Source organism: Diplotaxodon limnothrissa, linkage group LG3, assembly GCF_057381915.1.
Source record: "Diplotaxodon limnothrissa isolate DT_005_m linkage group LG3, D_limnothrissa_male_GT1.1, whole genome shotgun sequence".
Lineage (NCBI taxonomy): Eukaryota > Metazoa > Chordata > Actinopteri > Cichliformes > Cichlidae > Diplotaxodon > Diplotaxodon limnothrissa.
Window position 1 is genome coordinate 45957778 of NC_140598.1, and position 24807 is coordinate 45982584.

The following is a 24807-nucleotide window of genomic DNA, read 5'->3' on the forward strand; positions in this document are numbered from 1 at the left end:
ATCAACATCACCTTGTTTGATTTCTAAAGTGAATGTAACACAATCATTCTACTTCTACTGAGGGAGACAGTACACGAAATACCAGCAAGCACATCCACCATCTCATGGACTGCTGGCCAGCTGTCAGACAGGCCACAGTATGTGAGACTGGGCAGAGCTCAGTTTGATTTGATGGTGTGTAGTACAGGAGCTCCACTGGAGACAGTGATCTCTCCACCCCTTTCACCTTCTACGTCTCAGACCTTCAGTACACCTTCAGGAAATTGTCACAATGGGTGTGGTTTCACCTTACTGATCTGGTTACTCCTCACGTGGCATGTGAGGGGAGAGGGCGAGTAGGGCTCAGATATTTTCTGTTGTCCATGTCATCGATCCTGTCTCTTGCTCTCTCTTCTTGTCTCTTTATCAGATTCTGATTTTACTGATGCAAACACAATGGTTTTCAGAATGGATTTTGTTGAAACAGTCACAGTAAAGAGCTCCAATTAGCCTCTTGGATTTCTTCTTTGATTTCTTAAAGAGAGTTATCGCTACAAGACAAATTTCTATCCTGGGACAGGATGTTGACATTTTGAAACAGTAGTACTGCCCGGGTGTCCTCGATTACAACTGGATGAACTGGAAGACCAACATAGTAAAAATATATAAAAACAGGATGTTGATCTTCAGCGCTATAATATGTTGTTTTAGAATTATTGTGTTGTCCGTGCCGAAATGTGAAAACATTGATACACTTCGTACACTTCCTCAGATTTATACTATATACTCATTTATACTGTAATGAAAGTTAATAGTGACCTGTACATGTAAATGAAAGAGAGAGTAGAGGAGAACAAGTTATCAGTACATCATGGGGAGTCCATATACATATACTGACCAAAAATAACCACGTTCCTGACAGTAATACCGTGGCCTAGGTAAGGTCATCTTCAGAAAGTATCTGGTTAGACACATTGTTTCTAAGGTCTTTGGTAATTGTATTATTTTTGAATTTAGAAAACAACTGTTACAGGTCAACCTGGCATTACGCTTGTAGTTTGGCTAATTGATTTGTGTTGATTTGCTTTCAGTACCATCCAACCAAGCTCACAGAGATTGGAGTAGATTCCTCTTTTGTTTCCTGGATGATAGACGACTTGACAGAAAGGCCACTCTTTGTCAGATCCAGGAAATTCGTTACTGGGACATTATTGAGCAGCACGGGGACTCAACAGGGGACCGTCCTGGCCTCATTCTTTTTCACATTCTTTTTCTAGCCAAATCCAGAAATACTCAGATGACACTGCTATTGCAGTGGGTGTCTGAATCTGAATACAGGGGTCTTGTAAAAGCCTTCACAAATTGGAGTCACAAAAATTACCTCATAGTGAACACCTCTAAGACAAAGGAAATAAATAGATTTCTGACGATTCATGCCCCCCTCCAGCCTGTCAAAGTTTGTTGGGGTGGTCATAGAGGTGGTGACAATATATAAATATATAATTTTACACTTAGATAACAAACTAGACTGGTCCCTGAATACAGACAAACTTTACAAAAAGGTGCAACACTGCCTCTTTATTTCAGAATGCTAAGCTCTCTCTGCAGTAACACACGGAAAGTATTCTATCAGTCTGTGGTGGAAAGTCTGCTGTTCTTTGCTGCACTCTGCTGGGGAAGCATACTTGTTTGTGTGTTTTGTGTGTATACTGAGTATTATGGTAAGAGACGTCGAAAGCTAGTGGGAAAAACTGGCTCTGTAACTGGAACCACGATGGAAATGGTAGTGGAAAGATGGACACTAAAGACCTTATTTGCACTCACAGCATCAGGCTTTTCAATTCTCATACAAATATCAGATTAAATATGAATTACCCTCTAGGATCAATACATTTTTTTCTTATTCTTATTATTGTTCCTAAGCAGTTGTCTGGCAAACTGCTCCACAGTGGACCATCTTTGGTTATAAAAACCTTTACAGACTCCACTGTTGGATTATATGTGATATATGTTGACATGAACTGTTGTCCATGGAAACAGAAATTTTCCTTTTAACAGCATTCTGAAGTTACTAAAAGAATAGGTCAATTCTGAGGGCTTTTACTCTGAAATCCAAAATCAGATGAACTTGATGTTGACATGATACACTGTAAGGGCATGTATTGATGATATGGACTGCAATTAGTCAATGGAAACAGGAATTTTCCTTTTGATAGCGTCCTCTATTAATTATAAAACGTATCTCAGATACAGGTTATTTCAAAGAGCTTTTACTTTTAAAATCAGGCTGACTTGAGATCGACGTTATACCAGCATGAGAATCATCTACTGATGATATGGACTGCAATTAGTCTGTGGAAACAGGAATTTTACTTTTAACAGCATCCTGAAGTTACTCAAAGTGTAGCTCATATACAGGCAAATTCAAATGGCTTTTACTTGAAATGTAAAATCAGATTGATTTGATATTAACATGGTACCAGTGTAAGGGTACTGTTAATATAGACTGCAATTAGTATGCAGAAACTGGAGTTTTCTTTTTAACTAAAGTTATTAAAAGAATACCTCAAAAAGTTCAATTCAGAGGACTTTGAAATCCCAAAGAAGACAGCTTTGATATTGACGAGGTACTACTAGAGTACCAGGGTGTGTCCTGTGGATCTAACGTTAGAGAGTGGATTGATTATTGTTATTATGGGCAGATGTATTTGTTAATGTTGAAGGTTAATCAATCGAATGTGGCTTTTATTTTGAAATCAGGTCTCGACGTCACTTACCATAATACTCAGTATACACACAAAACACACAACAAAGTGGGGACTCGCTCGTCTGTACTTGTCAAACTGGACGCTAGCTTGACCCCAGTAAATGGGCCTGTGTTTAACCTAACAACACAAACGAGTTTTCAGACGTGTACACCGCAGAGTAGTGGGCTTCCTCTTCAGAATTAAGGGAGGGGCGACATGGCAGTCACACCGTGCTCTGATTTCAGCACAGTGTTGCTGCACATTGGCCAACAACAGCTACTTGGCGTCACTGCTCGACACCCTGACAGCTGTGAGAAGGCAGAACGTGACACGCCATGCTTTCATTAATTCTACCAGTTTTTTCCTGCGGCACCGTGTTACCTATAAGGGGCGTGGCTTTGCGTTTACCCATTCCCTGGGGCTTGTTTTGAATGTGTGCCCAGAAATGTGGAGCTGACTGAGCATTAAACATCCACAGAGGCAACACTAAACTGTTTGGCCTGGATATAAACACCCTTTGTGGGCCTTTCTTCATTTGTCATACCTATTTTTTAATTAACACATAATTAATCCCACAGGATTACACAACAATCTTCAGCCCTTATTTCTCAACATACTGTAGCCTACTCATGGTTAACTTTTTTAACGTTTTGCCTGGAGCATCAAACTTAAGACTGTGCAGTTTTCTTCATTTCAATTGCCACGGGATTAAAAAGGATTAGATTAAAGTTTTTGTTTGTTTGTTTGTTTGTTTTTTACAAAGGTAGTCTTAGTTTTCTAAGACTTTTTTTAACATTCTCTGTTAAACAAGTATTAGCACCACATTAAGAAGAATATTGATAGTTTTGAGAATAAATTCAAAATTTTGAGATTAAAGTCCTAATTTTAATTGTAGAAAAAATCCTGTTTTGAATTTTATCTTCAGAATTTTACTTTGAGAGAAAAAAATCAAACTGAGTAGATTACATTTCTTGTTTCAAGATAAACTGCTAGGCCAGCGACGCATATTTTGTGACAATGGTACATCCTCTTCTAATGTCTAATCATTGATAACGTTTCATTTTGTACAAATGCATTTTTCCAAGTTTATGTTTATGGGACAAAAGGAAAATAATGTCTTTTGTTGTCACTTAAACTGATTCTGAAGTACAATTTTACTAACTCAGAGGTCATAGCAACTGTGGCAGTAGATACAACTGTAATGTCCACATTTTGACTTTTTTTTCTCAAAATGCTCAATAATTTGTTTTTCTTTATGTGCCTCTAATTCTCCTTTCTACTATCCTTCCCACCATCTTCAAATAGATGTGGGGGAAGTATCCGATATCTACAGTATCACTGCCAACACTGATGTTGGTACAGAATCAATGGTAGTGCGATTGTCTAATAACCGGTCGCGGCAGATGGCTGCTCCTACTTGAGCCTTGTTTTGCTGCAGGTTTCTTCCTGTTAAAAAATTTTTTTCTCCTTCCCACTGTCACCAAACGTGCTTGCTCACAGGGGGTCTGTCCTGATTTTTTCTGTGTTTTCTTACAATATAAAGAAGGTTTAGGCGACAGTGTTGTGATTTGGAGCTATATGAATTGAACAGAATAGCATGGAATTGAATTGAAAGTAATTTGTTTCTATCAAACACAGCTCAAACATGCACTATGAAAACTGTTTGAACCTTTTTGTGTGGACGTCTCCTTTTTTATAGAACATTTAAACAAGAAATTTGACCCAAAGTGCATTAGAGATTTATTTTTATTTTTCAATTATTAAGCAGTGTCACTGTGGTACTTTAAAATGCTCTTTCATCAGCCTCTGACTGTTTGGATTCCTTGTTGCCTTGTACTTGTGACATGTGCAATGACAATAAAGTTGAATTCTATTCTATTCTATTCTATTCTAAAATACCTTACCTACCCAATGGCACACTGGTTTAGTGTGTCTAATGCCACTTGATGTCAGTGTTGCGAAGCTTTCAGCTGAAATTGTCAATACAAATGATTGCTTTTAGTTTCCAGGATATGAACTCACCTTTGTTTCACATCAGTTGGATAGGGACTTTCTGATATTTTACTCTCTGTGGTTGTTGTTTTTTTAAAGAAATTAAGAAATATTAAGAATCATGATTTTCACAGCTTAAAGTTGCCTTATTGTTAGCTGCTAATGGCTAAAACATTCTTAACCTGTAAGGTGTGCTCTTCTCACCTTTCTTTTAAATGATATTTCTTAACAGCAGAATCTTTTAATGCTTTTTTGATTTTTCATTTTTTGGACAAAGACATGACTCAGTGTGTGCATTAGCAGTCACCTAGACAAGATGGAATAAACTAGCTGTCCTGTGAAGGAGTCTTAGGATATTGGATAGATTATATGAGGTGAAAAATGAGTGCCTCCACTGTCTTTTTTTTTTTTTTTTGGAATCACAGTTCTGTAACCCAAACTATTGATTCTAGCATTTTAATTATGACAGTAAATACTCACAGTTACAATGTTACAAACAAACCTTTTATTCTAGCTTCTCACTAATACACATCTCTACCCTACAAACCTATTTACTAACATAACAGCCTGTTCATTTCTTTGATTTTTAATTTGTTTTGGTATTTTTTTTCTATTCACGACTTCATTTTTAACGCAATTAAAGCACATTTTCCATAGATTTACAACAACTTGCTTTTGACAGCCAAAACACAAAATGAAGAAACTAGCGTCAAACTGTGGGCCCAGTCTTTAATTCTACCATAATATATACACTTACTGAGCTCTAATGCTAATTTCATGTCTATTTATGTTAGGTTTGCCAAGTCAAATTATAGAAGTAAATATTTACTTTAAAGACCTAGTTACATTACATATAATTACATTTTATGATTATTTAGCTGTTGAACTAGTACACAAATAACAGTTTATTTGTGCGTAGTCTACAGTACAATACAATCACCCCTTTTCAGTTTATGCAACCAGAAGTGCAGGAATCTGCCAAACAGGACAAAGCTTCAGTGTTACAGGAGCATATTTCTTTATTTCACTGTCTTGACAAACACATCTTACTCAGGTTAAAACTAATGCAGGAAGATTCACAAACTAAAGCCTTCCTTGATTCATAGTTAGGTTCAATATAGCAGTTAATATAGAGACTCATTCAGATTACCAAAAATAAAAGAAGGGTTCTCATCAGAAAAGGAAAATGTTAAAGTAACAAAGTAAAATCTATAGTAATCTGTAATATATCTAGCAGCACAGAACATCTCAAATCCATGCCATGTAATATAATTTAAAAAAAAAAAAAAAAAACACCAGTAAAAAGCTGCATTATAGTGACATCACCAGTATTTAAAAAAAAAAAAAAAAAAAAAAAAACATAATGCGCATGCAAATGGGTTATTTCTCTTCATAAACTTTAGGCTTGTTTGTAGGAGAACAGTACAATGATATATTAAAAATAAATTAACATTCAATAAATTACAATTACCCAAACATTTGATTGTGAATATGAAGCACTGTCACATTTTCTCTTTAAACATCTAAAATGAGTTCAGCTCTTCTAAAGTTTTTCTTACAGATAATTAAAAAAAAAAAAATAGTTGCGAGAGTAAAATTTACCAAACACAATACTACTAATACTTCCACTGCAAACATTTTAATACGTGTGACAGGAATGTCAATCATGAAACTGCATTGTACTGTCTGCAGCCAAAGTGACCATTACAAGCGTCACATGTGTTGCACTCCTTGCAGCACAGTTGTAATTTACTCAAAGTACCTCGAATAGAATAAACCAATCTGAAACTTCATATTTAAAGGCAGGTGCAAAATGAATCAACAGTTCGATCAGTGAGCCAGGAGAGGGTGTTGGTAATCTTTTATAAATGAGTAGCAATGTGCTGGAGTTGCTCAAATACTTCCAGTGGCCTCCTGAAGCTCCTCTCTGAAGGTGTTAAGTTCCACTATTGTGTCATTGAGCACGGCTGCAACTTCTTTTAGTCTAGCTACCATCTCCTTCTTGCAGCTTTTCTTCAGCTCCCTGGAGTCCTTGGTGAAGAACTTATCCATGCCTTCAAAGAGTCCTTGCACTGCGGCCACCGCTCCGTCAGTCATTTCCGTCGCTCGCATCACGGGGGAGTCGACCAAGCTTATTATTTGGACGGCCCTGCGGATCTCCCAGTCCTCTGAGTAATGCTGGGTTCCAGACCTGAGAAACGGATGGCCTCGCAGTTTGTACAAGCCCTCATTGACAAAGTGGAGGATTTTGTTGATGTCCAGCAGGTGAGTCTCATACTCTTGCAGCACTATCTCAACCTAAAGAGAGTCAGAAAAGAAAAAGGCAGGTTCAAGCATGAGATGAGACGTGATATTCAGTTTTAACTTTTACAAAAAAGTTGCATTAAATCCTCAAATGAAAAGTAAAAACACTGCTCTGAGAAGTTTCCAAGTAATCTACAGCACTGCGCTTTATAAAACTGCAGCTTACCTTCTTCTGGTCCTGCATGTTGTTAACATTGTCCGAGATGGCTGCAGAGGCCGAAGTTATTCCTCCAGCTGTCGCCACACCCACACCTATAGCTGTAATTACCAGAGAGGCGCCAAAAGTGAAGGGTGCCAGAGCTAAACCAGCAATAGCTGTCACACCGCCCACAGCTGTGGTGGTGCCACCAGTGATCCCAGCAATCTTGGCTTTCTGGTGGAACTCGTTGATGTCGTCAGCAATGGTGTGGAGCTTGATGATGTCCTGCCAAAGGACCTCGGCTCGCTCTGTGAAGACCTTGTTGAATACACGCAGGCCTCGATGAACCTTGTCTGCCAATATGGTGAACGACCTGGGAAGTAATCGAGAGCCAAAGCAGAGAATTGGAAGCAGCGAGTTAAAATCGGGTTCTTGATAAAATAACATCTGGGATCCCATCAGCTTGTCTGCTGACCTGGCCTGAAGAGGCCAATTTTCCTGGCTTCCAGTTTAGCCAGAATGTAAGTGAACCAATATCATAGATTTGACAGGCAATGCTATTTTTTCCAGGCATAATTTTGCACCACCAAAATGATTCACAACACATGGCATGTAATGTGACCTTAAAATCAAAATGACATCAATGGGATCAAAATGTCAGGGAACAGAGCAGAAGGCAGCCAACGGGGCAAAGAAGCACTTTTATAAGAAAGCTTCATTAAGAGAGTTCAGTCTATTATAAAGAATAAAGGTGGCCAATACCTGATAATTAACTTTCAATCACATTACAAACTAGTTCACCTTATCTACTGTATTTCCACACGTTTTTGAACATTTAAAAAAATAAAAAATAAAAAATAAGCACTGCACCCATTTCCCATTTGCCTGGAAAAAAAAAAAAAATTTAAAAAGGAGGGGTTCGTACTTATTTACTGAATGACAGATTACCACAACATTAACTTCTGGTATCAAGCTGGAAATTACTGCACGTACTTTGATTCATCTTTCATGACTATCTCCTCATCGTCTGATGCCACCTCGTCCCATTCTGTAATGCAAAACAAGCAAGAGGTGTTATTTAAGCTTTGAAAATATGTCAAAGTGTTAGCTTCCTTTATTTCAATGTGAACAAGTCTGATTGTGACTCACGCTCCACTGTGTTCCACCACTCCATCAAACTATCAGTGTCCTGTGAAAATGAAGTGTGACAGTTTACTTGAAAGATCAGTAAACAAGCCTGTTTAAAACAGAGTATCTGCAGTGTTTAAAAAAAAAAAAAAGAACAGAAAAAAACCCCAAAGACTGACCCCATCCTCATCTTCATTCTCATTATCTGCCAAAGCCTGCTCATCCATCTGAGCAGCCCGCCACTCTGCCTAAATTGGAAAGGAGGGGTGGACGTGACCAAAAACAAACCAGTGATTGAGTCAACAAGTCTCTGCAGCACACATTCATACATGACTTATCAAAACAAGCTGAGCCCTTGCACATATCAAGTTGTAGTTGGTGTGTCAGACTATGCAACTAAACCAGTCTGGCCGCATGTCAAAGGAATGTGGTTCAGAGAGAAACAGAACGAAGGCAGCAGTGGGGAACAAAACATTTCATTGTCAAAAAGCAGCCGACGACTGAGAAACGAAAGTTTGCCATGTATAAATAACGACAAAATGTTCTTAAGGAAAGGAAATCACTCAGAACAGTTTGTTTGATCCTGTTTTAGGCTTTGGTTCTGTCACAGCAACACACTCTTCATTTACTAAATCAGGTTTAGAACAGAGTTATTAGTGTAAAATAGTAAAACTGGTAACAATGCTGTACCCAGCACTGATATGTGTTCCAAGTTTATCATGACAGCATTCTTAATTTAAAGATTATTTAAAGGTAAAATTCTCCATGAAGATGATTCGATGGAAAATGTTTTAACTGAGCCTGAAGTTGTTATCAAACTCAAAGCCAAGTCAAGAATGTGTATCACATTCCAGAATAACCTGAGAGGAAGTAAATGCTTCTTATTAGGACATCAATACTGGTGTGATTAGATAAGGATTATGGACAGACTATTCATTGCTGTATAAGTCAAAGTACTTTTGTAACATTTAGGTTTTTTTCATGTTAAAAGTTGTGAACTCACCCTAGCAGCCTCTGATAGGTAGTCACCAGCTCCTGGTGGATCTTCACTCTCTGCATGTGTGGCTTTGTTCTATGAAACAGACAGAGTAATGATGCGGTCTTGTACCTGAAGACCAGACAGCAATAAGAAAAACTCCTGCAAAGTTTAGCAAACCTTATGTTTCAGTTTTTTGGGGACTTTTTTGGGCGACTTTTGAAGTTTTGAGGCCTTTTTCTGCTGGCAGGGGAGAAAAAAAAACAACAAGTATTTTTCAGTCATATATTACATGATGGCAAAAGAAAGCAGTAGAAGTAAATCAAAGTGAAATGAGTACCGGTTTGTAGAAGTCCACTTCATCCTGTTTATCTTCATCATACATCTCTCCGGGACTCGTGAAATCTCTGTCTGTCGTGTAGTCCTCAGCAAACACATTCTGCAGAAGCAGGAAGTAAATAAATGAAACCCAAAGCTCAATAAGTGTTAGCAATAGTGTGTTATGCTAATGATTGTAAGATAAACATACACTTGATGCATGCCGGGGTGTGTGGTAGCTGAATCCGATTAGTTCACTCTGTCCATTGGCTGTCTTAGCTTTTCGTGGCACAGGAAGGGGAGGTTTAGGTTTTGCTTTTTTCTAGCAGGGAAAAAAACTATTTTATTTGTCATGGTGACGGCACAAAGATGTATTTAACAGCACGAATAGATCAGAATCAATTTACAAGTCACTCGGCAAAAAAAATAAATACCTTGTTTCAAAGATTTTAATGGTAATGTTACAAAACACAAATTTGAGAAATTTTAAATTAAAAAAAAATTAAAAAAATCTAAAATACCGGTTTGCAGTCCTCCATTTCATTTAGCTCTTCATTTTCTAGCTCCTCTGCACACCAGCTGGTCTTTATCAGATTAAGAAAAGAAGAAACTTTATGAAAATCAGAAATCAAAAACTCATTACTCCCCATCCTGAATCCAGATAGTATTACTCAGAGCAAAAATATTATAATAAAATTCCTGAATATTCAATCTGTTATGAATTCACCCTTAAAGCTGTAACTAAATCCTGCTGAGGACAAATCATTCACAAAGCATACAAAAAGCTACTAAAGGCGATACAGAAGCCGTATTTTTCCCCTTCAGAGGAAACCAATAACTTGAGTTTGCATAATCCAATAATCTTTTTAAACTTTCGAGGACACACTCATCTGTAAAGTATGAAATGAACGACGGCCAATCAAAACAAAGCAAACTTGTCCTATTAAGATTTAAGGTGGGTTCATTGAGTCACATTTAACTCATGCATTCAATAACACTAGTACATGCTCATGGCGCAGTATTATTTGGTCTGTGATTTTAGTCCATTGTCAGGTGGTTGCTAGGCAACAACACATGTCATAGGAGGCATCGTCCTAATTTTGTGGCTATAAACAACATCTTAGCATTGTGAAATAATATCATACAATGCTATAAAGAATACGGGTTAAGCCCGTTGGTAGGTAGGTGGTTGCTTGGCAACATGAAGACATAATGTGATAAGATAATTGTCACATTATAGATAATTTTCAAGGAGCCAAAATATGTGTCAAATTTTATTGCGCAACTCTTAATTGCAGGCAAACAGAATCTATGTATTATCGTAAGATATAAGAAAATATTTCCCTTTCATTGGTACAACTCCTGGTAAGCTTGCAGTTTGAATTTCCCATCCATGTGATAATTTCATTTATCAGTTCTGATGTTAATGTCACAATATGACAATATTGGTGGGCAGAGTGATTACAAGGCTTCATTACATCAAATGCCATTTCAAACTACAAGGTTTCTAAATAGCAATTAATATGGAATGTAATCAATAATAGTAATTCATTACAAAAACTAAACATATTATAAATAATGACAATTAGGTTAGTCAAGAATACATCTTTTTGATGTACCCATTTACTTATTTTCATTCGACTATAAAAAGTGCTTAAAAACAAAACCATGCTAACTCTGTTGCTTCGCCCTTTTTAAAGGGTGAGCAAACTGGTTATAAACAGGACACCGAGTTATAGAAGACAGGTTTATGCAAGCCAAATCTGACTGTTACCTTCTTATCAGGTGTGTAGCCATGTGCACCAAAAGCTCCGTCATGTGATTTCTCCTACATGGAAAAACAACAGTTTCAAGAATGTGATATGCCTTCATACCACAAATACCACATTTGAGCAACTTCACATGCAACGTCCAAACTACAGGAGTCCTAGTTTACACACTCCTACCTTTGAGCCTTTATGAGGTGTATAACCATGAGCTCCCTTTGAATCATCATTTGTCTGAAGAGAAAATGGTTTAAAACATTTTTAAACTGTTTTTTTGCAAATTACATGATTTTTACTTACAAAGCAGTAAAAGCTGAAATTTAAATAGTGCTCTGTGTGTGTGTAATACCTTAACTGGAGTAATGACGAATCCTCTGCGTGGCACAAACTTTACTTTCAATAACTTTTTGGTTTTCTGGAGAGAGAAAAGACCATATTTCTTAAAATGCACGGCAGTCTGCAGACTCTGTTATTTATCATAAGCATAACAAAAGCAAACAAATTTCAGAGCATCAACCTCTCCATGAGTTTCCCCTTCTTCCTCCTCTTCACCACTACTTTGCTCCAAAGCTGCCCCCTGTAAAATGCACATTATCCATTGTTAATGCAAATATCAGGCCCCAATCACATGGCAGCAACTCAAAGCATTTACACAAAGATTGGGGGAAATTAATGTATCCATACCAACTACTCATTCACACAACCTACCTTTGATGCATAAGGTGAATGTCCATTCAAGTCCTTTTCCTCCAGCACAGGGGAATTGGCAGATGGTCTCCTAAACAGGTGACCAACCTTTGGCTTCACACTTTTCTTCTGGTAATAAAAACATATTGTTAATGAACAAAGTTATGAATTCTACTGAAATGTTAGAAGAGGGAGGAGCATAATCTATACTTTGTAGTCCATCTCCTTGTTATCTTCAAACTCTCCTGCAGACATTTGCAGCTCTGAAAACTGTTCCTAAAAAAAGAACGACACTTATATTAGTGTGCTCGCTAGGAATCTAATTATGACCAACTTTATGGTGAAGCGAAATGTCATGCCCAGGTTTTATTAATATTTATTACTTTAGAATTTCCTTAAAGTTTTATAGTTAAACTATTGGGAGTGTAGTGGTTTACAGATTCGCCTAGCATTTGAAAGGCACAGATCACCCGAGACACAGGAATGTTTCCCACTTGAACCATTTCTCAAAACATTGATCATTTTATTTGTTCTTCCAAGAATAATGTTTTCCCATTTTTTCCCCAGTTTTATCCTTTAATATTGCACAACCACAGAGAATTTGGACAATCTAGTGTTACCTTGGACGCTTTACTCGTGAGGGGCAGCGTGTTGCTCTTCCCATTATTTATGACATCGGGAGATTTGCTCTAAAAAGTGAGAATCCTTGGCATTAAAATGACAAACAGTCACACAGAAAGAAGCAGGGAAACGGTTTTTCGTAGCGTACCTTTGACCCTCTCCTGGACAAGTGGGACATTCTGAATGCCTTGTTCTTTTTCTATAAGAAATACTGGAGGTGAAGCTACATGCAAGACATAGGATGTAAAACAGCCGGGAATGTGTAACAATGAATAAAATGAGATCGATGATACCTTGCTCTTGCTGTGACTCCCATCTTCACTACTTCCTCCATCAGAATCGGCCATTGCCTAAAGAAAATATTTGACTTTTAGCTACTTTTTGGTTTAAAATAACGATTAAAAAAATAAATAAATAAAAGCTAGTCAAATAACGAACGGTGTCTGACCTTCAGCGACTCCCTTCGCAGTCTCAGTGTTCCTGACTAGGGGAAAAAATATCACAAGTTTAGTAGCTTGAATGTTTTTAGCATAATTTTGATTAGACATGAGTTCATGATGTTCTCCAAGGTCAATTTTAAGAAATGTGTTCTTACAGGTTTGAAGTTTGGGTCTAGCTGAGGACTGTCATCAGGCCAGTCTTCCACACACCTTTCCTGTTTTAAGATGTAAATAAAACAGATCTTTATATTGCCAGTTGCCCACCCTCTTGTAATAATTCATGTTACAATATGTGTTTGTGCAACAACAGCATAAGAGCTTATGTGACGCAGTGGTGGTGCCATTTAGTTTTAGTATGCATATCCACCCTAAACAGAACATTCCTGCATCCCCTGAGGTTTGGCTTCCATTTAAGATTGTCTCTCTTTACCATCAGGTCAATATACAGCATCAGTTCATCATTCGATAATAACATTTTCCAATAGACAAACTGCCTTGAATGTGATCGATTGGTAGTCATAAAGGTAAAATTTGACTTCACTGGTCTTGTATCTTTATATGGAAAGCATATTAAGCCAACTGACATTATCCAGTAGTAAAAGTGTCTTAATGTTCATTCCATCCAACATTTCCATAGGATCTCATAAACAGTGTCGCCTCGGTCTGTCTGTAGAAAGTCCTCATCTTTATCGCAATCTATGGAAAATTTGTGATCAAAGTCTCATATTTGATTAATGAAACTTACCTGCCCAATAAACAGGATGTCTTCAAAGACATAGTTCTCAGGCTCCACTGGTTTCATTTCCTGCACAATTATAATAAATAAATATTTATAAAAATAATATATCCTATTCAGAGCATCATAAAAACAAACTACTGTTTTAATCTCTTCTGTGCAAACCAATTAGCCACATAAATTTGAAATTTGAACCCCATGGCGTACCGGAGTTTTTTGTTTACGGCGAGTAATCGGTTTTAGATTTTTGAAGGATGGTTTGGGAGAGACCTTCGGTACGCTTGGTTCAGGTTCACTCTAAACACAGCAGCGAGGAGACAAAGGAGGCAGTTAAAAGCAAAGCAAATCCAGCATATTTGTCAGCTCAACAAGAGGAAACTTAGTTTTTAGCCTACAGGGGATTCCAACTGTGGTGCCATTTCTGGTTTTAGTGGCTTTTCTGGCTGTGGTGGCCGTTCTGGCCTTCGATGTCGAGTTCGAGGAAGCGGCTTCGGCGGACGTTTAAAAGACTGCATCTGCGAAATTGATTATAAAAGAAGCTATCAGGCGCATGTCGTACAAATCAGAGTTAAACTTTGCTGCTGATATACAACCTACTGCACAAAGGGAACTTCATCACAGCACACTTGAATGTACAGATAATGAATGATGGTTGTTACATACGTTGCTCATTCTACTTGGAGATTGGCTGGGCGAGTCAGACAGATCCCCGGCCTGAATGATGGGGGTCGGCTGAAGAATGTCATGCTTGGTTCCCCGAGGAGTTGTCAAGGTAATCTCTTGTGGCTTTTGGAAAGGCTTTGGTGGAACTGGTGGCGGAGCTTTTGATTTTTTAAATACATGTGAAGATGATGCGTCTGGCACATCCAATTTCAATTCTGAAGGACTGTTAAGAGAAGAGTATGAGGAATCTGAGGCAATATTTTTGGAGGCCCTTCTCTGTGATGGAAGTCGCTGAAAAATGTCTGGGGTCCCACTAGAAACATCCTGGAAAGGGTCATATTTTGTAAAGGGAGTGGAACCAAATGGGTCACCCAAACTGGAGACATCTTGGAATAAATCCTTTGTGATCGGGCTTGCGAATGGATCAACTGAATTCGTCGATGAAGTGGAAAACGCACTCAAGTCTTCTTTAAAAGACAAGCCAACAAGTTCCTTCTCTTTAGTATCTTGTTTGTCTTTCTTTGTTGAATCTGCCTGAAATAAATCAGTTTCTTTGGTTGGGGCTGTGTAAAATGGCTGTGGTGACTGAAACAGATCATCCGCCTTCTCAGTGGCAGTATAAAATGGATTTGCCACAGTAGATTTTGGAGTCTGGAACAAATCATCCTCCTTATTTAAAGGAGATGTGAATGGGTCTACAAATGTACTGGCAGCTTTATCAAAAGGGTCCGCCTTCTTAGCCCATGCAGTTTCGAACAAATCTTCCTTTTTATCAGCCTGGAAAAGATAGTCCTCTTCGCCTTTAAAGAGGTCAGAGCTTCTGGTTGGAAAACTCTTAGAGAGGTTCTGCCCCTGAGCCGGAGTTGCTTTAAATAAGTTTGGAGAGTTCAGGGTCACATCATGAAAACCATTAACAGTTGCATTATGACTTGGTGCTGATCTGTGGAAGAGGTCTTGGTCATTGTTGTCATTTTGGCTTTTGAACAGGTTGTTCTTGGGTTCAGGAAACATGCCTCCATTTTCCTCAGTCCTATTTTCAGAGGGAAGATCGCTCTGAAAGTCAGGTGGAGACACAAAAAGGGAATCGCAGTCGACGCTCTCCGAAGTTTTCTTTCTTTTGTCCTCTGTTATGTCACCTTTGTTTTCCTGATAGTGGGGCACAAGATTATTCTTTAAAAAACAAAAAACTAAAACAAAAACGTGATGTTGTCATCTGGGTTTAAAAGCATGAAATCAGTGTAATGTACATACCAAGTAATATGCATAGAAAGGGTTCATCCTGGAAGAACTCCCATTGACTCCATTCGTCTTTTAAAAAGAGAGAAAAGGAAGTGATTTTAGTCATGTCATGCAAAAACATCTCAGGGCTTAACAGGAAATGTTCCTCAAACAATTACAGATTGTTTCATGGTGGCAGGGTAGTATTTATGCCAAGTTTAACTTTAGTTGCTTCAGTATCGCCCACAATTGATCTTTTCTTAATATTTCAATGGCCACACACCAGAATCGTTCCTCTCGCAAAGTCATTTGGAAAGCATCGCTAAGAAATGCTTCTTTTAATGACAGTCTAAGATTAAACGCTACAACATGCTGACAAGGCACTTTATTAATAGAAAAGTCCAGTCAGACAAGATCTCTTGACAACAGCGTGATTAGACAAAGGGTGCAGCTTTAACCTGTGACACAGACAGAAGAGGAGGTCTTCTAAAAACACAAAGATGAGTTTGAATTAACACAATCTCACAAACTCACCTGTGGTTCAGCGTTGTCAGTCACATCTGACCACTCACCACCCTGTGGGCAAAAAGTCACTGACACTAAAAAGAGATTTCTGGAGTGAAGTGTTTACATAATGACATTATCAGGACGTATCATGTGTTTGTTGCCTGAAATGCTAATCAGTAAATACACTTTTCCAGGCATGTGACATGCACTTCCACACCTGTCCATTAAACACTAACTCGTATTTTGGTGCCGTTTAAACCATAACTCACAAGTATGACAGAGGCAAATTTTACACAACCTGCAGTTCTGTGTAAGTGAAAAACTGCTTTCTACCCTCTGTGTTTTTTGGGGGGTTTTTTTCCATTCATTAGTCAGAATTTCAGGTTGTCACAAATTGTAACTTTCTCATTTAAACTTTGGAGAATATAACAAAAAAAAAAACAAAAAAAAAAACCACACACCGAACTTTAGTTGTTACGTCAAAATTTTTAGACAACCTGAAATTCTGACACCCCCCTCGCTTCTTCCTCCAAAGAAAGTATGGATTGTAGATAGAAAGCAAGAGCGTGCATTTGTGTGTCTGCTCACCTTGTACCGATTATGGAAAGGACTCTGGGGAACTCTTTTCAGCATATTCTGCAGTTCCGCAATACTCTGTAAAGATAACATGCATGGATTATGGTCCACTTTTCTTTGTTGTGAGCCAGCGAGTACAATACCAGTGATAGTTTGGTATCAATGGAATATTTTCAGATTGCAGTTAAAATGATAATGATTATCTAAACAAAATAGCTACATGTAACTTTCTGAGACTTAAGGATGTATTCCTGCAGAAGGTTCTTCTTTTACTTTTAATTCACAGTACATACAGTATGTAGAGGCTTAAAAGCAGCTTTACATTTAGACTAGACTGTTGCATGACATAAAGAAGTTACGCAACATCTACTTTAAAATGAAATCCGGTAAGCCTACTCCTCCTGTAGAATCTCGTGTTTAGAAATTAAATGAATCAATGTATGTTTGTGATTGAGAAGAGTCCAACAGCAGTGATCGCACAAAATTAGCTTTGCTGTGCAAAAGGCACGCATGACAGGAGGCATCTTGATATTCTGGGTATGTCAATCTAGTTCGTTTGCCTGAACAAAAACAGCACAACATGCCAGCAGCAGTACAGGGAAACTGGCGATGACACATGAAACCATGAAGAGAGAGTGCTTACCAGTCTGAGGACATAATGCGAAAACTGTAGTATATTTTAAGTGGTTCATTGAGTAGTGCACTTTTAAGTACTCACACGTCGTCTCTCTCCAGATGCAGCTTCTGATGTTGTCGCCTCTCCGTGTTCGTCCCCTCCCTCGATATTTTCCTACAATATTCAAACAAATCAAAGTAACTGATTACCAACAATGAAGCTGCAGTTTCTGACAATGGAAAGTTTTAAATCTCCTCAAAGCGTCAGCCTGCACATTCTAATTAGCTTGCAACAGTCTCACACTGATTATTCGCTATTTATTTGAAATTCTTTAATACTCACAGCCGCATCTTCCCTCATGATGAGCAAAACTGGTTAATTTTTTGATGTTGAAGGTGAACCGGTATGTGTTTCCCCACCTGTGTGAGTTATCCTTTAAACGCAGCAGCTCCTCTGGACCTACTGGAGTGACGTTTATAATTAGCTCTGAGTCTCACTCACCTGTGACAGGTCGGCCGGTCCGAGGATTTTCAAAATAAGAGGATTTTCTGCACATGCGATTCTTGTTTCGTCCGCTTGAAACCCAAATAACACCAACATTCACGGCTTAAGAGTGCCTTCGACCTCTACACATTATATTTTAATGCTTTAATTTTGTCACGGCCGTTTAAAAAGTCAAGAATGTAATAATAATAATAATAATAATAATAATAATAATAATAATAACGATAATAATAATAATAACGATAATAACAATTTGATAGCACCTGTTTAATTTCCCGGCCTTAAAACGTTGTTATTGTCCTTTGATCGCTCTTTCATGTCAAGGTTGTGCAACCACAGCTAAAAATTATGCTTCTGAATTTGTTTAAATTAAGAGCCGTTTTTTCACAATTATTTTGAAGGTAAATTTCCGGTCTCTTACCTGTTCGGCCGGCTTGTCGTAGCTGCTTTTCTTCTTGATGTTTTTTTAGCTGTAGTGCGAACCGACCAGTTATCCTCTCCCAGCTTAACCAGGCGGACGTGACGGTGTATTGTTATTTATGACACCTACTTTGAAAACAACAAAACTCTCTAATGTGTAACAAATGGCATGAAAGCAGACGCAGACTGACTGAATAACAATTATTGTTCAGATTTGGAAATGCATAACAGAAAATACATCATATCTTCGTCTTCAGTTGAACTGTTATATAAGTAGTGAACCCATATGAACAAAAGCCATCCTCATGTCCAGAGCCCCTTGTTACTCCAGGGCTTTGGTCATGTCAAAGAATAGCAGTATGTGGCCACTCAGGGAGATTATTAAGATTTGCCTCCTTTGCTGACTGAAGACACTGGATTCTTAGTTTAACAACGTCAGAAGCTCTATAGAAGATCTGTATAATCTGATTGTGAGAAATGGTCTTATTTCTATGGGAAAACTGTAAAATACAGCATAACAAAGTGTATGTGCGACTGTAAAATGTGCTGACACCTGCTTGCCTCTGCAAAACCTTGAAACAGGAAGTTCAACTGAAATGACTCATTAGACCAAGCTCGCAGACAGCTCAAAAGCTCATCAGCTTTTCAATCTTCTCCCACGCCCACTCTAAATACGGACTGGAAACTAACAGCTTTACCAACACACATGCATGTCAACACACAGCATATTCAAATGTAACTCTTTATTTTCTAATACATAGTCTTTATAGGATCTTTTAAGTTTTGTGTGCTCTTTCTCACACAAATGTTACTCTTCCTCCATCCCAAAGACAATGCTGTGTAGTGTTGTCCAGCACATTCATTAAAAGACACAACATGAGCAGTGATGGTTCTGGTTGGCTCGTGCTACTGTCCTTTTTTGTTTGTATGCCTGTATCATTTATTCAGTTCATTGTAAACAAACAGTAAAATGCCACCAGAAGTTTCTCTATACATGAGTAAACTTCCTAAAATAATACAGAGACTTTATAAATGGATTTCTTTCAAAAATCTAGCTAAACAACACAATTATTCATAATAATTAACACGTGGCTTATAATGTTTAATCAAAAGCTACAAAGAAATGGTATTTTTGGCCCAATACCAATAAATTAAATACTTGTAAAGAAATGAAAGGAAAACCATTGACACACATCATGCAATTCTTTCCACAGACAAACAAAGAAACTTGGCAAAACATGGCATGACTTTATCCAAGCTGGAATTACCTGCCTCAGGTATGCTTTCATCCACACCTGACTAGGTGTGGCCAATTAGCACCAGCTCAACACATTGAGGAGATAAAAGCATACCTGAGGCAGGCTTTTCAGGGAGCTCACTAGTCTTTGCCTTGGTGGCACTAGCCAGTTCAGCCAGCCTGCTATGCCATTTTAAGATAAAACCTCTTCTTACTAACACTCTGGTATTCGTCTCCTGTTTTTATGTTGCAGCTTTTGATCCGGGTCGTAACACCAGCTAATCAGTGGACACTGTCATGGTTGCTCTTGTTCTCTCTCTCTTGGTCAGTGTGTGTGTGGCATTTGTGGTCACCTCCCTGAGTCCTGTCGTGTCTCTATGCTCAGCTATGCTGACTCCCCTCCAGCTCATTGGTGATCAAGCTGACTACGTAAGGCTGGAACAAACATTCATTCATAGCCAGAATGTTGTGTTAGCCAGGTACGAACTCTATTCATGCGTTTGTGCGCGCCCTGTGAAGTATGCAATGCCTGACTGCCACTATTGAAATTGCTCAAATGTCAAATGCTCACTCTGTGGTTACTGCCTTTTCCCCTCTGTTTAGTCTGCTAATAATAATTTCTACTGTGCTCTGCCAGTCTACGACAGACAAATTGATTTAGGCTTAATACTTGCTACAGAGAAACTGTTACAGTGTCAAAGAAATGAAAGAAAAACCATAAAACCAATGATTCGTATCGTGCCATTCATTCTACAAACAATCAAGCCTTCCAAGAAGTGACATGACTTTAGCCAAACAGGCAGGCTGTTTATAGTCACCATGTCCTGCCCTACAGAGCAATAAGTTCTAGAAGTGTTAAGTAGAAAAGTCTGAGGCTGAATATCTAACTCTTATTTATTATTATAGAACTCTTATATGTCCAACCATATCTAAAATATCATGGACATATTAAAAATGCATCTGAAGGGTTCAACTCTGACGATGTTAATTATGCATTTTTGCTGTGAACATTCTTCACAGTCCACTTTCGGGACAGTTAAAGAGGTTCTGAAGATTAAATATTTCACAAGCGAGAGGCATGTCAGATACACGTACAGGGAAAAGCCCAAAATAGTATGTGCAGAAAAAAATCATTGCCCATGAGTGTTTGACCCCTAAGGGAACCCATGTTTCTGTTATGCTATAGGAGCATGTTTATAGTTATAATTGATTGATTGTAATAGTTATAGGGATTTAGATCTGATTCAATGTTTAATCATATTAAATTAAAAATGCTTGCATCAGTTAATCAGAGCATAAAGTGTTTTAGACTTGATAGTTTGCTATCAAGAAAATCCATGATTGTCAAAGGGATGGAAAAAACCTACACATGTTAAAATAACATGTATTTTACACACATGTGTAACACATATGATGAAATTCATTCTGCAGACGAAGGTTGGGTGTTATGTAACAGTTTTCCAACCGACAATCGTCAGCCCATTAAATTACGATAGGTGATATATTCACTCAGGTGACTTTTGATGGGCGGAGCAATGTAATCATGCACGACTGATTTGCTCGTTTAGAATTTATAAGTTTGGTTTGGAGGGAATATTTTACCTTCTTCTCTTGTTTCTTTCAGTATTATTAAAGCTACTTTTTGGATTATAACTCAATTGTAATCGTAATCAATTTTATATCAATCGCTACATTTTGCGCACTCTGACGAGGAAGAGGGTGCTGTCAAAACAGCTCTATTACTTTTTATGTTGACTGCTTCTCTTAGCTTCAACCAACATTATTAGCTTACTCATGGGAAAATAAATCGCTCTTAATAAATAAATCGATAGTTTATATATTCCTCCAATCGCCCAACTTTACTTACTGCAGACCAGGGGCGGAGCGTGGGGGTGGCTTACTGGGCCCGGGTTGTTTTGTCAGAAGCCCGGGGTCTTTTGGAGTGTAATTTTTTCATAGTTAGATGCCTGGCTGACAACTGTATAAAACAAAAAGTACACACAATATTCGAAGCACATAGTGCACACTGTGGGAATTTATGACTGTGCGTGAATCCCCCCTCATATTGGTATGATCCGAGCTCAGGCACTAAGCGACTGAGCGAGCAGAGCAGCTGCTGCCTGTGAGTGCGCTGTTGGAGAAACGGAGCCAGCCATAGTAAGGAGAGCTTAAGTTTGACCAGGTACCAAAGCAAATCATTCGTACCGTACAAATAATGTAAATATGATGGTGCATCACCAAAGATTGATATCAAACTGATCACTTGACCAATATTACGTTACTCGCTCTTCGAGTGAATCAACAAACGGCGAAATGAAAAGCCGAACAAATGCTATTTTTTTAGAGAGTCTTAGCTTACGTGTGTTTATTTCATATTTTCAGTTCTTACCCTCCCCGACTAAATCGGTTTCAGTTATGTACTGAAATATAAGAATGGACATTAGAGTAAACTTTTGTTTTAGATAAATATTGAAATATCTTTTGAATTAGTTAAATGTCAGAATAAAGAGAGACAGAGCTGTCTATTTTTTTATCACTTTGATCAAATTTAGGAGTACATATACATTAAGTTTATTGTTAATTAATAAGAAAATTCCAGACGATTCCATTCTGAGCTGAAGAAGCTTCTGATTGGTTCGTAGAGTCCATGTGAGTAAATTGGTGGCACACCTGTGGATGCATATAAGGCAAAACACAGAGCCTGTTTCTGTGACATGGGAAAATCAAGAGATGTCAACCAAAACACCAGGAAAAGAACTGTGGAGCTCCATAAGTGTGGCTCAATTTGAATACAATTTGGTGCCATTTGCAATTAAGAAATACAGATAGTTTCTCTCTTTACTCTTAAAGTTAACAAATATGTTTTTTATATTTATCAATCTAAAAAAATAAACATTTAGTCTGATTTGATGTTACAATTAAAAAAGTGTTTGTGTTTTGATCTGAAGAGTAAATATCTGGTTTCAACTGTAGATTTGATGATTGTCAGCACAAAGAGGGAGAGAGAGGAGCAGAGAGGGAGAGAGAGGGAGATGGAGAATGAGGACAGAACAGAGATGAACAAGAGCAGGTGAGACACACATGTTAGTCAAATGGTTGTTTACCAAAAGTATCACCGTATCATAGGTTCTCATCTATCTCGTACCTAGTGTTTCTTTTTAGGTTTGTTATTTTTCAAATTCTACATTTATTAAGTTCTGCAGGCTTGTTTGCACAACAAGGCTAAATAATTATATAAACTTTTCTCAATCTAAATATTGTACTTTGGTAGAATTAAAAAAATCAGTGTAGTGCAGGTCTATGATGATTTTTAGTGCTACTATCATCTAGTTCTGATTCTGGTTCTGTCTTGGTTAAGTCCTCAGTAGTCCTGATTTTGAACTGTTGTAGTCCTGTTTTAATTCCGGATCAGTTCTGGGTCTGGTTGAATTGGGGTTTAGTCCTTGTGTCTTGATACAGCCCCGACTTTGTTCTGCCTTGCTGCTTAATTAAAAAACTAGTTCAAGGTGTCCTGCATATTTGATATATATTTTTCCCTATATGAAGTCATTCTTTTTTGAACAAAACTCAAAACAGAGCCAATTAATCTTTCAGTCATTTCTAACCCCCCCCCCAAAAATAAAAAATAAAAAAATCCCACATGCATACTACCCTTTAAGGCTAAGCCCCGGGTGTTTCAAATGTCTGGCTCCGCCTCTGCTGCAGACAAACAAGTTTGCCAAAGATGTGGCATGACTCTTTCCAAACAGGCAACGCCTGCGGTGTCTAGTTAAAGTTACAATGCCCTGACCTGAAGGGTACCAAGTCTAGAAAGGATGAAGCAGATAAATAAAGCGAATAAATAAAATGATTATGAAAGCTTTATTCCCTTTTTAAAACCACCATATGAGAGAGAGAGAGAGAGAGAGAGAGAGAGATGTGATTTGAAAGTATTGTTTTCAAATGCAGATAAAAGTTTTGCTGTGGCAAAAATATAGACTTTACATATAGACTTTTTTGTAGATGAGTTTTTAAGTAGCAAATAAAATACATTTTTTGGTTCCTCAAGATCTGCTTCTTTGTATTTGAAGGACACAGTTTGAAGGTAAATAAATTACACTAAATGCATCATAAAGGTGGGAATTGCAGGAAATTCCCTTGTAGGCAGGTGAAAGAGAAAGTAAAACAAACTAAATAAAGACCTGGTATGACACACAAGAGGCTGCAGTTGATCTGAGGAGTTGACAAGCACAAGTCGACTGTGTTCTCATCTCATTAACAGGCGAGTATCAGACGTAAAATACAAAAAACGTAAAACTGCTAAATTTGTTGCAGGTTTTAGTTTTTGATTGTCACTTCACAATATGCAATGTTGAGAATGACTGCAGCTCTTTTCATTTCAGAGAGATAACCTCAACCTTTTAAGTTCTTTTCTGACCAGATTTTTCTACTTCTTTTCTGAAAATGGATAATGATGAGGAGCTTCTCCTCAAGAAGCTGGACAGTCTGGTTACAAACATTAAGTGGGGCCCAAAGGAAGTCAGTGACTTGTTCAAAGCTCTTCTGAAACGATATGAAAAATCAACCAATGACAAATTAACAAATCTAGTGTCATGGATGATAAAAATGTTGCATTGCATAGAGATTCATTATATTTCTCCACGTTGGAAATATAATGGTGAAAAGTCAAAGGAACTTGAAAAGAAAGACGGACATAATGGTAAAAAGAGACTTCTGGATCTTGTCCAGGATGAAAGTATAACAGATGAAACCTTAAAGAAGTTTTTGGCTGAAGACAAAGAGAAGACCCTGGATGAAATACTTGATGAAATCCGCCAAGAAAATTTGAACCAGGTTGATGGACTTCTAGAAGACGTCAAAGACATTGTATCAACATTTGATAATAAGGATCGCAATGATGATTCTGAGAGGGGGGAATTGAAAAACACCTTGCAGAAGCTCTGTTGGGCAGTGGAAAAAACGTTTAAATATAAGCCACGACTGACACAGATGGTGAGCTGGTGTCTCATGGCTCTTTCAAAAACAGGGCGGTTAATTCAGGTTGGGACTGGGGAGGGCAAGTCCTGTATAGTGGCCATGTTTGCTGCTTTCAGAGCTCTGAGAGGTGAAAAAGTAGACATCATGTCAAGTTCATCAGTTCTTGCAGAAAGAGATTTTGGGGAATGGCAAAGATTTTATAAACTTCTGAAGATCAGCGTAGACTGCAACACAAACAAATTAAATGAAGAATTAA

General features: G+C 37.9%; 1 protein-coding gene across 1 annotated transcript; it reads right to left on the reverse strand.

Annotated features, from left to right (window-relative positions):
• Positions 1–6611: 6611 nt before the first annotated feature.
• On the reverse strand, positions 6612–17773 carry LOC146636111 (uncharacterized). Its single transcript, XM_085350715.1, has 30 exons — positions 17756–17773; positions 17516–17587; positions 16810–16875; positions 16249–16290; positions 15748–15804; positions 14497–15642; positions 14229–14348; positions 14041–14130; positions 13843–13902; positions 13253–13312; positions 13106–13141; positions 12951–13007; positions 12806–12856; positions 12657–12725; positions 12247–12312; positions 12058–12165; positions 11867–11926; positions 11699–11764; positions 11530–11583; positions 11358–11411; positions 10105–10167; positions 9795–9905; positions 9606–9704; positions 9446–9505; positions 9293–9361; positions 8469–8537; positions 8311–8350; positions 8155–8209; positions 7189–7534; positions 6612–7016 (listed from the first exon to the last, which is right to left on the reverse strand). Exons 1-30 carry the CDS (start codon positions 17771–17773, stop codon positions 6612–6614), a joined length of 3669 nt encoding a protein of 1222 aa, XP_085206841.1.
• Between the last annotated feature and the right edge of the window lie 7034 nt (positions 17774–24807).

Bases quoted from the DNA above. Each gene is read 5' to 3' on its own strand.
- LOC146636111 (XM_085350715.1), bottom strand. The intron at 16,876-17,515 runs GTGAGTACTTAA...TTATCTTTACAG, and splicing joins CATCTGGAGAGAGACGACGT to AGTATTGCGGAACTGCAGAA. The intron at 9,906-10,104 runs GTATTTTAGATT...TTTCCCTGCTAG, and splicing joins AAATGGAGGACTGCAAACCG to AAAAAAGCAAAACCTAAACC.